Below are 18,288 nucleotides of genomic sequence, written 5' to 3'. Positions count from 1 at the left end.
GACTTTGACTTGGCCATTCTAACACCTGGATATGTTTATTTTTGAACCTTTCCATTGTAGATTTTGCTTTATGTTTTGGATCATTGTCTTGTTGGAAGACAAATCTCCGTCCCAGTCTCAGGTCTTTTGCAGACTCCATCAGGTTTTCTTCCAGAATGGTCCTGTATTTGGCTCCATCCATCTTCCCATCAATTTGAACCATCTTCCCTGTCCCTGCTGAAGAAAAGCAGGCCCAAACCATGATGCTGCCACCACCATGTTTGACAGTGGGGATGGTGTGTTCAGGGTGTTGCTTTTACGCCAAACATAACGTTTTGCATTGTTGCCAAAAAGTTCAATTTTGGTTTCATCTGACCAGAGCACCTTCTTCCACATGTTTGGTGTGTCTCCCAGGTGGCTTGTGGCAAACTTTAAACAACACTTTTTATGGATATCTTTAAGAAATGGCTTTCTTCTTGCCACTCTTCCATAAAGGCCAGATTTGTGCAATATACGACTGATTGTTGTCCTATGGACAGAGTCTCCCACCTCAGCTGTAGATCTCTGCAGTTCATCCAGAGTGATCATGGGCCTCTTGGCTGCATCTCTGATCAGTCTTCTCCTTGTATGAGCTGAAAGTTTAGAGGGACGGCCAGGTCTTGGTAGATTTGCAGTGGTCTGATACTCCTTCCATTTCAATATTATCTATTTGCACAGTGCTCCTTGGGATGTTTAAAGCTTGGGAATTTTTTTTGTATCCAAATCCGGCTTTAAACTTCTTCACAACAGTATCTCGGACCTGCCTGGTGTGTTCCTTGTTCTTCATGATGCTCTCTGCGCTTTTAACGGACCTCTGAGACTATCACAGTGCAGGTGCATTTATACGGAGACTTGATTACACACAGGTGGATTGTATTTATCATCATTAGTCATTTAGGTCAACATTGGATCATTCAGAGATCCTCACTGAACTTCTGGAGAGAGTTTGCTGCACTGAAAGTAAAGGGGCTGAATAATTTTGCACGCCCAATTTTTCAGTTTTTGATTTGTTAAAAAAGTTTGAAATATCCAATAAATGTCGTTCCACTTCATGATTGTGTCCCACTTGTTGTTGATTCTTCAAAAAAAAAACAGTTTTATATCTTTATGTTTGAAGCCTGAAATGTGGCAAAAGGTCGCAAAGTTCAAGGGGCCCGAATACTTTCGCAAGGCACTGTACACTACGTTGACTGTGCCTTTACACAGCTTGGAAAATTCCAGAAAATGCTGTCATGGCTTTAGAAGCTTCTATTAGGCTAATTGACATCATTTGAGTCAATTTGTGGTGTACCTGTGGATGTATTTCAAGGCCTACCTTCAAACTCGGTGCCTCTTTGCATGACATCATGGGAAATTCAAAAAAATAAATCAATTGTAGACCTCCACAAATCTGATTCATCCTTGGGAGCAATTTCCAAACACCTGAAGGTACCACGTTCATCTGTACAAATAATAGTACACAGGTATAAACACCATGGGACCACACAGCCGTCATACCACTCAGGAAGGAGATGCATTCTGTCTCCTAGAGATTAACGTACTTTGGTGCGAAAAGTGCAAATTAATCCCAGCACAACAGCAAAGGACCTTGTGAAGATGCTGGAGGAAACAGGTACAAAAGCATCTATATCCACAGTAAAACAAGTCCTATATTGACATAACCTGAAAGGCCGCTCAGAAAGGAAGAAGCCACTGCTCCAAAACTGCCATTAAAAAAAGCCAGACTACGGTTTGCAACAGCACATAGGGACAAAGATCGTACTTTTTTGAGAAATGTCCTTCGGTCTGATGAAACAAAAACAGAACTGTTTGGCCATAAGGACCATCGATATGTTTGGTGTAAAAGGGGGAGGCTTGCAAGCCGAAGAACACCATCCCAATCGTGAAGCACAGGGGTGGCAGCATCATGTTGTAGGGGTGCTTTGCTTCAGGAGGGACTGGTGCACTTCACAAAATAGATGGCATCATGAGGAAAGAAAATTATGTGGATATATTGAAGCAACATCTCAAGACATCAGTCAGGAAGTTAAAGCTTGGTCGCAAATGGACAATGACACCAAGCATACTTACAAAGTTGTGGCAAAATGACTTAAGGACAACAAAGTCAAGGTATTGGAGTGGCAATCACAAAGCCCTGACCTCAATCCTAAAGAAAATGTGTGAGCAATACTGAAAAAGCATGTGCGAGCAAGGAGGTCTACAAACCTGACTCAGTTACACCAGCTCTGTCAGGAGGAATGGGCCAAAATTCACCCAATTTATTGTGGGAAGCTTGTGGAAGGCTACCCGAAACATTTGACCCAAGTTAAACAATGTAAAGGCAATGCTACCAAATACTAATTGATTGTATGTAAACTTCTGACACACTGGGAATGTGATGAAAGAAATAAAAGCGGAAATAAGTCATTCTCTCTACTATTATTTAGACATTTCACATTCTTAAAATAAAGTGGTGATCCTAAATGACCTAAGACAGGGAGTTTTTACTAGGATTAAATGCCAGGAATTGTGAAAAACTGAGTTGAAATGTAATTGGCTAAGGTGTCTGTAAACTTCCGACTTCAACTGTAGGTGTATGGTTTGATGACAAGTTGTCCTTTAAAGTTCATATGGATAATCTTGTGCGGAAGCTTAAATTGAAATGGGGTTTTTACTTTCGTATTAAGGCTTGCTTCCCGCTTATGGCTAGAAAGAAGCTGGTTCAGGCCACTTCTCTCTGTAATTGATTATGGTGACTTGTTGTATATGCATGCAGCCCCCTCCGTCTTACAGAGACTGGACTCTGTTTATCATGCATCCTTGCACTTTATTACAAATGCCAAGTCACTCACCCACCATTGCACCTTGTATCAAATGGTAGGTTGAACCTCACTTTATATGCTCAGAAAGCTACATTTGTATGTGTTCATCTACAAAGCCCTTTTGGGTAAACTCCCTCTTTACCTCTGTAGTCTGGACTCCTTCACCACCAGCAGTTACCATACCTGCTAGGGGGTTGCTACTTAAAGTCCTCAGGACATTCACAGTATTAGGCAAGACTGCCTTCTCTTCTTGCACACCAGAGGCATGGAATAGTCTACAATCCATGCTTTATCTAGATATGTTAGTGCCACTGAATGCATTTAAAATATTGATGGAGACTTTGTTATGGAGGAGTGTAAATGTTTTTTCGGGGGGCTGGATCATGTTGTATTGTATTATTGTATGTTTTAATTCTGTAATGCATTGATTGTTGCTGCCTTCTTGGCCAGGTCTCCCTTGAAAAAGAGACTGGGTCTCAATGGGCTTTTCCTGGTTAAATAAAAAAATGTATTAAAAAACAGACTTAACACTGTGCTCACTGTTCAGCATTGTTTCAGGTTAAACCAGGCTGATATGATGCTAATGCGAGAAACTTCGTTAACTTGAGCACAGAGAACATGATGTGAGAGAAACCAGAATAATACTCTGAAATCCAATTAATCATGACTCCTCCGCTCTCTCCTCCGTGTTGGCCCTAGTTAAGATGCAGGCACCCATAATGAATCATGACTTGTGGTTTAGAGCAGAGCAGAGACCAGATCAGTGTTTCCTTCCAGCTGTTTGCCTAGCTTCCTTTTCTGACCATTTTTGTATCTTTTTCATTCTTCTTCACATTTGTAAACGACAACATCAGATATCTTATTGCCCACAAGCCAACTCGTACTCTTAACTTCCATTTGAACATGTTAAAAGTAAGCTAACTAATGACTTGATTAGCCTGTTTCTAATATTCCAGTTCATGCAAGACTGGAAAAGAACAATGCTGGTGTGTTAAGATATTAATCAAATAAAACAGCAGTGTTGTTTTTTATTATGATGTTATTAAAACATAAAAGGCTATAAAAAAAAACACCATGACCTCAAATGTGAGGACTAGATGCTGTCAACTGGAAAGGATGCCCATGTGGATTGACGTACAGTAACAACGCTGATACCCGCGCATAGCTGAAGTTGCAATATATTTTGCAACATTGTGGCCCAAACACACTAACGTAGCCTACTGCATTAATCTCACTGTTATAATAAACGCCCACATCGTCTGCTCTTGACACAATGCCACAGTAACAAATACCCATAGATCTCACACAACGTATATAATTTAGGAACTTACTGGCATATTTATGCGTAGGATTCCTTTTTTCTTCGAGTTATCCTTCTCGTTAGACTCCATCACCATTTTCAGACTAATAATGCTATTTTCTTTATTTTTAACGAGCAAGATCAAGTTTGGGTAAATTGCGTGGCATATCCCATACGTCTTTATGTGTAAAAATAAGTTTCAAGTCAAAGTTCTTTCAAAGAAATTAGTTAATTTACCAGGAAGTATACTGCACTACCGACGCATTAGGCCTACCTACCGCTGTATTGACATCACCGAGACTGAGCGTGCTGTTTCAACATAAAACATAGGGTGTGCTACAACCTTGCCTTGACTCAGGGATAAACTTAAAATAGTAAACGCAACTCTGGAACACTCCAATTAGTGTTAAGTTTCGTATGGTATGTATTTATTTGTGGATGTCCCTCATTCATGTTGAATGGTATTTTACGAATTACAATGCATATGATATGTTAGAAACTGTAATTCGTACAATATGTACCAATTTGCAAAACGTATGATATTGTTATGAGTGGAGATCCCTATCTTGTTACGCTTATGATTGATGGCTTACTGGCCAATCAGATGAGAGCTCTGTGTTTATATTGTTTGCACACTTGTTGAAACTTCAGGTTGCGGGTGTGGTGCTGAACATCTCCACCTGACAGAATCCCCCCCCCCCACCCCTTCGCGTGAACGCGCACGCACCCAATTCTTCATTGCTGCGACTTGCTTGCTAGTTGAGATTTCTGCTCTGCACTCCATTGTCAGTTTAGCCTACATTTCACTGATTTTAGTAGCAGAAAGCATTTTTTATTTGTGTCCTTCAAGGCAGCTGTCAATGAACACGTTGTTTATGACGGTTTTATCGCGGGGTAGGCACTAGTAATGTCTGCAGTTTTCGATTTGGCTATTTGTTTCAAGTGTATTAAGTCTATAAATACATCTCTTTGCCAAAATTCGTCATCTCTCCCATGTCTTATTCGACTAGTAGTTCTGAAATGTTTATTGCTTGCCTACATTTTACTCCCTCCTCTATGCTTAATATAACACACATACATTAATTATTAATTTCGGTTGCCAATCCTTACGTGAAGTTTGTTCTATAGAAAGAACCATACCCCCCCCCACACACACATAAGTAGTATGTCCCACAGAAAGTATTTGACTAGAAAATGGCCTTGCCGAAATACCCCCCCAACCCTTCTACTTTCCTTCATTTTGTCACTAGGGTCAAATACTGGTCCTGTGCTGGTCCCATGTTTCCTGAGATGAGGAGTATTTGTCTGTGATAAAGTAGTTTTGTGGGGAAAAACTCAGAAAATTCTGATTGGCAGGGCTTGGCCCCCCAGTGGGTCGGCCTGGCTCCCAAGTGGGTGGGCCTATGCCCTCTCAGGCTCACCCATGGCTGCACCCCTGCCCAGTTATGTGAAATCAATAGATATGGGGCATATTTATTTCAATTGACTGATTTCCTTATATGAACTGTAACTCAGCAAAATATTTGAAATTGTTGCATGTTGCGTTTATGTTTTTGTTCAGTATACTTCTTTGTGCTGGAGCTAGTCAGTCTGTGTTGTATGTCAAGTTCTTAATAAACAGCACACAAGAGTTGTGTCCTTCAACCCCTGCCACCATCCACCATCGAGGAGTTGACCAGAATACACAAAGAGCATGCATTAAGTATAGTTAAGTTGAACTAACGCTAGCAAGCTAACTGTGGTGAGGCAGACTAGCTAGATGCTGTGAGGAGGGTACGTTAACGGTTTGTTAACGGCAACAGATGCAAAACACAACAATATGCTACAAATTCCAATTTGTTTCGGCTAATGTTAGCTAGGTGGCTAGGTTAGGGGTTAAGGTGAGCTAACATGCTAAGCAGTTGCAAAAGAGCAAAAAAGTAGTAAGTCCTTGCAAAGTTGCAAATTAAATTGCTAATGCTGTCCATGATGAGATTCGAACACGTATCCTTTGGGTTGCTAGAAGTTTGCATTATACGCCCACTCATCCGTCCAATGCAACATACCCCTCGCCTTTTTTCTTATGTAACCATACCAAATGTAACATATCAATTTGAGTTTCTCGAATTTACATTTACTATGTTACGTCTAGTCTATGAGACTATAATCATTAGTCCAAACACTTGCAACTAAAACTATAGTTTCTATTGGACAAATTCAGATAGGTCCCTCCCTGTTTCGTCCCGTTTGTTTCCGTTTAAGAAACGTTTTGTAACAGAATCGGTGGAATGAATAAGCTCCTGGTTTCATTATGGTTCTTATCTCCTTGACTCCTTCTCTAGGTTATACCATCTCCATTTCTCCCATAAATATCGAAAGACTGGATAGATAAAGCAGAGCATCACATTTTATTCAAAGGGCCGTGTTGGGGATGGGGACTTTCATTGTCTGATCACTTTAGATCTCCAAACCCAGAAAGGGGTAGGAATCAAGCCAAGGGGTCAGTGACGGATTGGAAAACACATATACACACACACATACAGTGGTGGAAAGTAACTAATAAAAACGACTTAGTAGTATTACTTAAAGATGCACTACGCAGAAATTGCTCCTCCATTTCCTGGTTGCTAAAATTACATTAATTAGCCTAATTTCAGATTATGTAACAAAACAAGCAAGTACAGTGTAGATAATCATTGTACCATCTAAACCACTGTGAAATATATTTTCCATAACCAAAAATATATTATTTTCAGCTGGTGTTCAAAACCGAAAGTAAAACATGCAAAAACAAAGCTTAAGAACAAGAAGCATAGAATTAGCGCACATAGAACAGATCTATCGATTCTTAGACTTGCTTCCAATGAGAATGAGATATCTGTAACACGCATTTCTATGTGAATTTGGTCGGGTCGCCCAAAAAGTTACATATTGCAGCTTTAAGTAGTTTTTGGGGGTATCTGTACTGTACTTTACAATTTCTCTTTCTTTAACTCTCTCTCTCTTACATGCAGTGGTGGGTTAAGCAAAACAAGCAGCCTCTAGTTGGATATTTTGTTGCTACATGCAGAAAAAAGGGTTCTTCGGCTGTCCCCATAGGACAACCCTTTTTGGTTCGAGGTAGAACCCTTTTGGGGTTTCATGTAGAACCCTCTGAGGAAAGGGTTCTCCATGAAACTCTAAATGTTCTACCTGGAACCAAAAAGGTTCTTCAAAGGGTTCTCCTATGGGGACAGCTGAGGAACCCTTTTAGGTTCTATGTAACACTTTTTTTCGAAGAGTGTAACATTTGAATAGCGAGGCAGATCTCATAGCCCATCTTTCTCAGTCCATCTGGTGCTTATGCGGATGATGCGTGAGCCATGAGTCATCCTTTCCCATTCCGCTCTGGTCCTTGCTCTCTCTCTCTCCCTCTCCTGAGAAAAGGTTTTGTTCCCTTCATCTAATTGGTTTCCATTACACTAATGTTTTTGCAGAAACATCCAACAGCTCTTGTTTCAGTTTGTTTATAGATTTAAACACTATTCATGGCAGGCCATACTTCTGTTGATGATATTCGTATCTGTTGTCATATGATGTTATCAGTTGCTAAAGAATATATGAAGAAATTAATATGAACAAAATGTGTATGGTGATGATGACCAAAGAGTGGAGCTGCAGTCCTCCCTGGCCTTCCCTTTGGCAAATCAGACCATACCTCTATCCTCCTGCTTCCTGCTTACAAGCAAAAACTCAAACAAGAATTACCAGTGACACGTTCAAGTGTGGTCAGATAAAGTGGATGCTAAGCTACAGGATTGTTTCGCTAGCACAGACTGGAGTATGTTCCGGGATTCATCTAATAACATTGAGGTTTACCACATTGGTCACAGGCTTCATTAATAAGTGCATCGACAGAGTCATCCCCACAGTGACCATACACACATACCCCAACCAGAAGCCATGGATTTCAGGGAACCTCCGAACTGAGCTAAAGGCTAGAGCTGCTGTTTTCAAGGAGCGGGTCACTAATACAGACGCTTATAAGAAATCCTGCTACAACCTCCGAAGAGCCATTAAACAGACAAAGTGTCAATATAGGACTAAGAGCGAATGCTACTACACCGGTTCTGACGCTCGACCGATGTGGCAGGGCTTGCAAACTATCACTGACTAAAAAGGGAAACCCAGCCGCAACCTGCCCAGCAACGCACGCCTACCAGATGAGCTAAATTCCTCCTTTGCTCACTTTGAGGCAAGCAAGACTGAACCATGCATGAGAGCACCAGCTGTTAAAGATGACTGTGGGATCTCGCTCTCTGTAGCCGATGTGAGAAAGATCTTTAAGTACATTGCCTTGCAAAAGTATTCAAATTACAACATGTCATTTAAATGTACTTTTATTTGGATTTCATGTAATGGACATACACAAAATAGTCAGAATTGGTGAAGTGAAAGGAAAAAATAAATAAAAAACGGAAAAGTGGTGCATGCATATGTATTCACTGCCTTTGCTATGAAGCCCCTAAATAAGACCTGTTGCAACCAATTACCTCCAGAAGTCACATAATTAGTTAAATAAAGTCCACCTGTGTGCAATCTAAGTGTCACATGATCTCTCACATTATCTCAGTATATGTACACCTGTTCTGAAAGGCTCCAGAGTCTGCAACACCACTAAGCAAGGGGCACTACCAAGCAGGCAGCACTATGAAGACCAAGGAGCTCTCCAAACAGGTCAGGGACAAAGTTGTGGAGAAGTACAGATCTGGGTTGGGTTATAAAAAAAAATATCAGAAACTTTGAACATTAACATTAAATCCATTATGAAAAAATTGAAAGAATATGGTACTACAATAAACCTGCCAAGAAAGGGCCGCCGACCAAAACTCACGGACCAGGCAAGGAGGGCATTAATCAGAGAGGCAACAAAGAGACCAAAGATAACCCTGAAGGAGCTGCACAAGCTCCACAGCGGAGACTGGAGTATCTGTCCATAGAACCACTTTAAGTCGTACACTCCACAGAGCTGGGCTTTACGGAAGAGTGGCCAGAAAAAAAGCCATTTGCTTAAAGAAAAAATGCTATATCTGGTGCAAACCCAACACCCCCCATTACCCCGAGAACACCAAGCACGGTGGTTGCGGCAACATGCTGTGGGGATGTTTTTCATTGGCAGGGACTGGGAAACTGGTCAGAATTGAAGGAATGACGGATGGCGCTAAATACAGGGAAATTCTTGAGGGAAACTTGTTTCAGTCTTCCAGAGATTTGAGACGGACAGAGGTTCACCTTCCAGCAGGACAATGACCCTAAGCATACTGCTAAAGCAACACGTGAGTGGTTTAAGGGGAAACATTTAAATGTCTTGGAATGGCCTAGTCAACGCCCAGACTTCAATCCATTTGAGAATCTGTGGTATGACTTAAAGATTGCTGTACACCAGCGGAACACATCCAACTTGAAGGAGCTGGAGCAGTTTTGCCTTGAAGAATGGGCAAAAATCCCAGTGACTAGATGTGCCAAGCTTAGAGACATACCCCAAGAGACTTGTAATTGCTGCAAAAGGTGGCTCTACAAAATATTGAAAAGCATTTTTCAGCTTCAAAGTGGTAGGCATGTTGTGTAAATCAAATGACACAAACCCCCCAAATCCATTTGAATTCTAGTTTGTAAGGCAACAAAATAGGAAATTTGCCAGGGGGGGTGAATACTTTTGCAAGCCAATGTAGTTAACGTTTGCAAGGCCACAGGGCCAGATGGAATACCAGGACACATACTCGGAGCATGCGCTGACCAGCTAACAAGTGTCTTCACTGACATTTTATCCCTGACCCGGTCTGTAATACCAACTTTTTTCAAGCAGACCATCATATACTGAACAAAAATATAAACACAACATGCAACAATTTCAAAGATTTTACTGAGTTACAGGTCATATAAGGAAATCAGTCAATTGAAATAAATAAATTAGGCCCTTATCTATTGATTTCACATGACTGGGAAAACAAATATGCATCTGTTGGTCATGGAAAAAATAGGTAGGGGCGTGGATCAGAAAACCATTCAGCATCTGGTGTCCACCATTTACCTCATGCAGTGCAAAGCATCTCCTTCGCATAGAGTTGATCAGTCTGTTGATTGTGGCCTTTGGAATGTTGTCCCACTCCTCTTCAATGGCTACGTGCGAAGTTGATTGATATTTGCGGGAACCGAAATGCCCTGTTGTATATGTTGATCCAGAGCGTCCCAAACAGGCTTAACGGGTGACATGTCTGGTGAGTATGCAGGCCATGGAAGAACTGAGACATTTTCAGCTTCCAGGAATTGTGTACAGATCCTTGCGACATGGGGCCGTCGTGCATTATCATGCTGAAGCCTGAGATGATGGCGGTAGATGGGTCTCAGGATCTCGTTACGATATCTCTGTGCATTCAAATTGCCATCAATAAAATGCAATTGTGTTCGTTGTCCGTAGCTTATGCTTGCCCATACCATAACCCCACAGCCACCATGGGGCACTCTCACAACATTGATGTCAGCAAACCACTAGCCCACACGACGCAATTCACTCTGTCTGCCATCTGCCCAGTACAGTTGAAACTGGAATTCATCCGTGAAGAGCACACTTCTCCAACGTGCCAGTGGCCATCAAAAGTGAGCGTTTTCCCACTGAAGATGGTTACAGGTCAAGACCCTGGTGAGGACAACGAGAGCACACAGATGAGCTTCCCTGAGACAGTTTGACAGTTTGTGCAGAAATTCTTTAGTTTTGCAAACCCAGTTTCATCAGCTGTCCGGGTGGTTGGTCTCAGACGAAGCCGTATGTGGAGGTCCTGGGCTGGCGTGGTTACACGTGGTCTACGGTTGAGGTCAGTTGGATGTTCTGCCAAATTCTCTAAAACAATGTTGGAGGTGGCTTATGGCAGAGAAATGAACATTAAATTCTCTGGCAACAGCACTTTGCATGCTCCCTCAAAAGTTGAGATATCAGTGGCATTGCGTTGTGAAAAAACTGCACATTTTAGACTGGCCTTTCATTGTAGGGTATTGTGTGTAGATGGGTGAGATTTTTTTATCCATTTGGAATCAAGAAAATACTTTGAAGGCACTGTACATTACCTACCTCAATTACCTCGTACCCCTGCACATCGACTTGAGCCTGGTACATAGCCATGTTATTTTTATTCGTTAATCATTGTGTATTTATTCCTTGTCACTATTTCTTTAACTCTGCAATAGTGATGTGACCTGTAAGTAAGCATTTCAGTGTTAGTCTACACCTGTTGTTTATGAAGCATGTACGAAATAAAATTGTATTTGATTAAGTTACCTTATTTGGCCAGTGGGTGTTTTTTGAGCAGTGAACTACATTACTTTACTCCAGTGGGTTCAGTCCTATGGGTCAGTAAGATGTGTGTGATTTCAAAATGGCACACAACAAATAATTAAGATGTAAAATAGTTTATTTTGTAAATGCTTCTAAATTCAATTACACAAACTCCAAATCTCATTACTCTGTACACTTCAAAAGGCTGTTTTCAAAAAACATTGACTACTTTACAGGACCAAGAAAAATGTAGCACAAACACACTGGCAGGATGATGGCATTTTATACAAGAGAAGAAAAATATCCAAGAAATAATTTTGTTACAACCATTCATTGAGAAAATATATACAATTGAGTCTTCAGAAAGTTAAAAAAATATCATGCCATATACACATTACAAGTTCTAAGACTGTCTCCAAAATTTTACAGTCGACTTGAAATTGTGCACGCAAAACATCTTGCATTTTCTAACTATTGTAAGTGGCTTGTGAAGTGTCCATATCAGATACATTTCTCTTTTCAAAATATAGCACCACCAAATGTCCAAACCTTTTCCTCTGCAAGAAACATGATTATTTTTTTCCAGTACACCTTAATTTCAAATCGCCTGAAGCAGTAAGCAATGTTATTGGACGTCTGTACACAATTTCTATGTAAAAAAACAACACAAAAACAAGGTGGTATTCCTATGCCTATTTGGGTTAAAAAGAAGTTAAAATGGTGTTTGGGTGGTTTAAAAACCTTATTCACAGTTCTATAAAATCAAACCTGATTAACAGCAAAGATGTCAGAATGATGTCTTTCCCATTTTGAAATTCTGTAACCAATGACTCTTTTCTACACTCGTTAGTCACCAAAAATATTTCTTTTTGAGTGGTCAAAGTATGTGTAAATCACAAAAACACTACACTACAATACCATACTTTTAATAAACCAAAAATACTTTGAATTATTGTGGTTATTTTACAAATTCTGTACAGAATAATCATAATATATACTCTCAAACTGATATCATGACATCCTTCTTAAATAAATTGCAATGACAAAAAAAAAAAAAAACACCCAAACATCGAGAAGGTTAAGGTAGTATTTGGTCAGTTATTCCTATATTTTTCTTTATATACATTTGTACAAAAGTAAGAGCATTTCTTCAATCTTCAGAAAACTATCAGTTTAGCCTTCGTTTTACTGTCTCGTCATTTTGACAATAAAATTCATTCACTCAATAATAAATACAAAACGTCCTCTCGAATTTCACTCGAATCACATGACAGAAACCTATGATAAAACTGACTCATGGAATCAAGTATCTTAAAGTTGTGTGTACGTGTCTCTTTTTTTTTAGTGCAAGTTAATATTCCCTTCGCTGTAGTCATTGCTGTACATTCCCCATTCAGTGAATTCTACATTTAGTCAAACAGTTTTACATTTAAAGTTTTTAACAAAAGGGCCTGCCCTTAACAACCAATAAGGTCCGTGACCCACACAGTGCTCTCTTCTCATTCGCTGGTGGATTCTCTTCTGCACCCTATTGTATATCATCTCACTAATACACAGACGCATCCACTCGTTGACAGAGGCCTTGCAATAAAACCCAGCCTCATGTAATATGGCACAAATCACACGTCTATCTGCTGTTGCTTCTTCCTGCTCACCTCTTTCTAAGTCCTCTCCTGTCCATCTTCAGTCTGTTTCCAAACATGGGACTCCATCCATGCATCGCTCTCAGGGTTTACTCAGGTCTTCCACTCGTTCTAAGAAAGGACAGCCTGAAGCACCTCTCTGTCTACACAGAGATCAGGGCATCTGCATAATATGGAAAGGAATGCATTTGTCATTTTTGTTTTGTTTTTCAGTTGATCCTTTTCCTGCAGTCCGCTGTTCCACAGTGACAGGCGATCTTGTGTTGGCCATCCACACAGTCAAACTGGTAGTCAAAACACAGCTGGAAAATAATGCAGAGAAAATAGTGATGACAATGCAAAGGTCACTCATAGCATAGTAGGAGATTTCCAATTGAAAGGAAAAAGAACACACCTCCTCTCCTTTCTCGATTCTGCGGTTAGAGGTGACGATGATTTTATAACCTCTTTCAAAGGTTACCACCTCAGCGACACAGTTCGGGGCACAAGAGTGATTGATGTACCTGTATAAGAAAACAAACACATAGCACATTATGACGCAATTTGTTTTTGTGACCAACTTTTGATTTAGTTCAGTCATTTTTCTTTTTCGGAGGGCTCAAAAACAAACAAATAAAAGCATACAAAGGAAACCCTGACTCAACCCCCCCCCCCCTCCCACCATTCATTCTCACTGTCGATAATTCTAATGTCTTAACTTCTAATAGTAACTGTATCCACTGGTTAAATGGGAGACAGTGAGGTGGTTGCCATCTTAGAGCCCAAAAACTATTTGCATCAGTGTTGCCTGCCTACAGTAATCTTCATCTTTTGATTGAGAGATTCAAGGGGGCTATCAATAAGTAACATCAAAGACAGAAAGCATTGAATATTTAAATTCATGCACTTCTAAATTAATTTTGTAACTTTGCCCCAGTACAATTTAACTGCAGGGCACTCCCACATCATATGAAGGAATGTGTCTACCTGATTTAGGGGACACAATGAACAGTTGGGGAGTTGGGGCCAATTTCATCGCAAAACATTTCCTTGGTGTTAAATACAGTCTGAACAAATTTAAAATGTATAAATTGATGGTTCAGATTACGGGATGCTAAGGTCATATTTTTCCAAATTCTGTTCCAGTTAAAAGCGTGGTTAAGATTAAATTAGATCTGTGGACCATATTTTAATGGCTAGCCCAGAACAAGCTTAGTTTTTCGTATTGTTGTCTTTTGTCTGTATAATATATAAAGTTGTTTATATATTACACAGATCAGTCCTTTATATTATAGAGTCCAGATAATTTATTTATGAATGCCATCATTGGATGGTTTGGTAGTTGGGCTTCCAAGGGAATCCATAGGCCAGCATAGATGACCTCAGTTGTAAATGTAGAAAAAAGGAGTTGCCTGGTAATGTGTATGCATCTTTCAAATCTTGAAATGTTCTCAAAACATTAGGGTCCTTGATATTCCCTGTCTGCCCCCCTTGCAGATCCCCCCCCAACCCCAACCCCATGGACATTTATTATTGCTACAGCGTAAATATGTATATATTATATTTGTTTTATTACTTAAATGTTATATATATATATATATATATATATATACACACACACACACCCACACAGTGGGGCAAAAAAGTATTTAGTCAGCCACCAATTGTGCAAGTTCTCCCACTTAAAAATATGAGAGGCCTGTAATTTTCATCATAGGTACACTTCAACCATGACAGACAAAATGAGAAAAAAAATCAATAACAAAAGTTTCTCAATACTTTGTTATATACCCTTTGTTGGCAATGACAGAGGTCAAACGTTTTCTGTAAGTCATCACAAGTTTTTCACACACTGTTGCTGGTATTTTGGCCCATTCATCCATGCAGATCTCCTCTAGAGCAGCGATGTTTTTGGGCTGCTGCTGGGCAACACGGACTTTAAACTACCTCCAAAAATGTTCTATGGGGTTGAGATCTGGAGACTGGCTAGGCCACTCCAGGACCTTGAAATGCTTCTTACGATGCCACTCCTTCGTTGCCCGGGCGGTGTGTTTGGGATCATTGTCATGCTGAAAGACCCAGCCACGCTTCATCTTCAATGCCCTTGCTGATGGAAGGAGGTTTTCACTCAAAATCTCACGATACATGGCCCCATTCATTCTTTCCTTTACACGGATCAGTCGTCCTGGTCCCTTTGCAGAAAAACAGCCCCAAAGCATGATGCTTCCACCCCCATGCTTCACAGTAGGTATGGTGTTCTTTGGATGCAACTCAGCATTCTTTGTCCTCCAAACACATTTTTACCAAAAAGTTCTATTTTGGTTTCATCTGACCATATGACATTCTCCCGATCATCCAAATGCTCTCTAGGAAACTTCAGAAGGGCCTGGACATGTACTGGCTTAAGCAGGGGGACACGTCTGGCACTGCAGGATTTGAGTCCCTGGCGGCATAGTGTGTTACTGATGGTAGGCTTTGTTACTTTGGTTCCCAGCTCTCTGCAGGTCATTCTCTAGGTCCCCCCGTGCGGTTCTGGGATTTTTGCTCATCGTTCTTGTGATCATTTTGACCCCATAGGGTGAGATCTTGCGTGGAGCCCCAGATCGAGGGAGATTATCAGTGGTCTTGTATGTCTTCCATTTCCTAATAATTGCTCCCACAGTTGATTTCTTCAAACCAAGCTGCTTACCTATTGCAGATTCATTCTTCCCAGCCAAGTGCAACATTTTAAAAATAGTGCATTCAGAAAGTATTCAGAACCCTTGACTTTTTCTGCAGCTCTGAAGGTCCCCAAGAACAATTTTGCGTCAATCATTCTTAAATGGAAGATCGGAACTACATAGACACCTCCTAGAGCTGGCGGCACCCGGGACAACCATCGCTGCAGCACTCCACCAATCAGGCCTTTATGGTAGAGTGGTCAGACAGAATCTACTCTTCAGGAAAAGGCACATGACAGTCCACTTGGAGTTCGACAAAAGGCACCTAAAGAACTCAGACCATGAGAAAAAAAGATTCTCTGGTCTGATGAAACGAAAATTTAACTCTTTGGCCTGAACGCCAAGCATCACGTCTGGAGGAAACCTGGCACCATCCCTACGGTGAAGCATGGGGGTGGCAGCATCATGGTGTGGGGATGTTTTTCAGCGGCAGGGACTGGGAGACTAGTCAGGATCGAGGGAAAGATGAACAGTCCAAAGTACAGAGAGATCCTTGAGGAAAACCTGCTCCAGAGCGCTCAGGACTTCAGACTGGGGTGAAGGTTCACCTTCCAACAGGACAACAACCCTAAGACACATCCAAGACAACACAAGAGTGGCTTCAGGACAAGTGTCCTCTGAATGTCCTTGAGTGGCCCAGCCACTTACTGGACTTGAACCCGTTCAAACATCTCTGGAGAGACCTGAAAATAGCTGTGCAGCGACGCCTCCCATCCAACCTGATAGAGCTTGAGAGGATCTGCAGAGAATAGAGGAAACTCCCCAAATACAGGTGTGCCAAGCTTATAGTGTCATACCCAAGAAGACTCAAGGCTGGAATCGCTGCCAAAGGCTCAACAAAGTACTGAGTAAAAGGGTCTAAATACATGTGATATCAATTTATTGTTTTTAAAACATTTGCAGAAATGTCTAAAAACCCATTTTTGCTTTGTCATTGTGCTGTATTGTGTGTAGATTGAAAAAAAACAATTGAACACATTTTAGAATAAGGCTGTAAAAGTAACTATATACACAAACACACACATTTGAAGTCAGAAGTTTACATACACCTTAGCCAAATACATTTAAACTCAGTTGGTCACAATTCCTGACATTTGATCAGAGTAAAAACTCCCCGTCTTAGGTATGTTAGGATCTCCACTTTATTTTAAGAATGTGAAATGTCAGAATAATAGTAGAGATAATTATTTATTATTTCTTTCATCACATTCCCAGTGGGTCACAAGTTTACATACAATTCTACCAAATACTAATTGAGTGTATTTAAATTGTTTAACTTGGGTCAAATGTTTCAGGTAGCCTTCCACAAGCTTCCCACAATAAGTTGGGTGAATTTTGGCCCATTCCTCCTGACAGAGCTGGTGTAACTGAGTCAGGTTTGTAGGCCTCCTTGCTCGCACACACTTGATCAGTTCTGCCCACAAGTTTTCTATGGGATTCAGGTCAGAGCATTGTGATGGCCACTCCAATAAATTGACTTTGTTGTCCTTAAGCCATTTTGCCACAAGTTTGGAAGTATGCATGGGGTCATTGAGCATTTGGAAGACCCATTTGCGACCAAGCTTTAACTTCCTGACTGATGTCTTGAGATGTTGCTTCAATATATCCACATAATTATCCCTCTTCATGATGCCATCTATTTTGTGAAGTGCACTAGGCCCTCCCACAGCAAAGCACCCCCACAACATGATGCTGCCACCCCTGTGCTTCACGGTTGGGATGGTGTTCTTTGGATTGCAAGCTTCCCCCTTTTTCCTCCAAACATAACGATGGTCATTACGGCCAAACAGTTCTATTTTTGTTTCATCAGACCAGAGGACATTTCTCCAAAAAGTACGATCTTTGTCCCCATGTGCAGTTGCAAACCGTAGTCTGGCTTTTTTTTATGGCGGTTTTGGAGCAGTGGCTTCTTCCTTGCTGAGCGGCCTTTCAGGTTATGTTGAAATACGACTTGTTTTACTGTGGATATAGATACTTTTGTACCTGTTTCATCCAGCATCTTCACAAGGTCCTTGCTGTTGTTCTGGGACTGATTTGCACTTTTCGCACCAAAGTATGTTAATCTCTAGGAGGCAGAATGCATCTCCTTTTTGAGTGGTTAGACGGCTGCATGGTCCCATGGTGTTTATACTTGCGTACTATTATTTGTACAGACAAACGATGGTAACTTCAGGTGTTTGGAAATTGCTCCCAAGAAAAAAACAAACTTGTGGAGGGCTACACTTCTCTTTCTGAGGTCTTGGCTGATATCTTTTGAATTTCCCATGATGTCAAGCAAAGAGGAATGAGTTTGAAAGTAGGCCTTGAAATACATCCACAGGTACACCTCCAATTGACTAAAATAGTGGAAATAAGCCTATCAGAATTTCTAAAGCCATAACTTCATTTTCTGGAATTTTCCAAGCTGTTTAAAGACACAGTCAACGTAGTGTATGTAAACCTCTGTGGTTAATCACATTTTTTGGAAAGCTGAGCTCAATCTCACTAGCCACTCCCAGGCCTGATTACTGCCAGACCTGTTGAATCAAGAACTCACTTA

At 40.8% G+C, this 18,288-nt stretch overlaps 2 protein-coding genes across 3 annotated transcripts in view; both read right to left on the bottom strand.

Moving 5' to 3' along the window:
* LOC139376124 (5'-AMP-activated protein kinase subunit gamma-1-like) overlaps window positions 1-4,421 on the bottom strand; it is a 60,167-nt gene extending 55,746 nt beyond the window's left edge. For both annotated transcript variants that reach the window (XR_011627880.1, XM_071118334.1), the window contains exon 1: window positions 4,151-4,421. Coding sequence is in view for 1 of the 2 variants with exons in the window: in XM_071118334.1 (XP_070974435.1) it covers window positions 4,151-4,216 (66 nt within the window). In the remaining variant the exon portion in view is untranslated. The remainder of the gene's footprint in view (window positions 1-4,150) is intronic.
* A 7,104-nt stretch (window positions 4,422-11,525) lies between these two features.
* The window catches only part of LOC139376125 (histone-lysine N-methyltransferase 2C-like), a 133,598-nt gene continuing 126,835 nt past the window's right edge, over window positions 11,526-18,288 (bottom strand). Inside the window, exons 59-60 of the mRNA XM_071118336.1 lie at window positions 13,445-13,553; window positions 11,526-13,352 (exon numbers count right to left, since the gene is read on the bottom strand). Coding sequence (XP_070974437.1) covers window positions 13,260-13,352; window positions 13,445-13,553 — 202 coding nt within the window. The 3' untranslated portion in view covers window positions 11,526-13,259. The remainder of the gene's footprint in view (window positions 13,353-13,444; window positions 13,554-18,288) is intronic.

Source organism: Oncorhynchus clarkii, chromosome 20 (genome assembly GCF_045791955.1).
Source record: "Oncorhynchus clarkii lewisi isolate Uvic-CL-2024 chromosome 20, UVic_Ocla_1.0, whole genome shotgun sequence".
Lineage (NCBI taxonomy): Eukaryota > Metazoa > Chordata > Actinopteri > Salmoniformes > Salmonidae > Oncorhynchus > Oncorhynchus clarkii.
The sequence above is the reverse complement of the archived record's forward strand: the minus strand, read 5'-3'. Positions and strand labels throughout refer to the sequence as shown.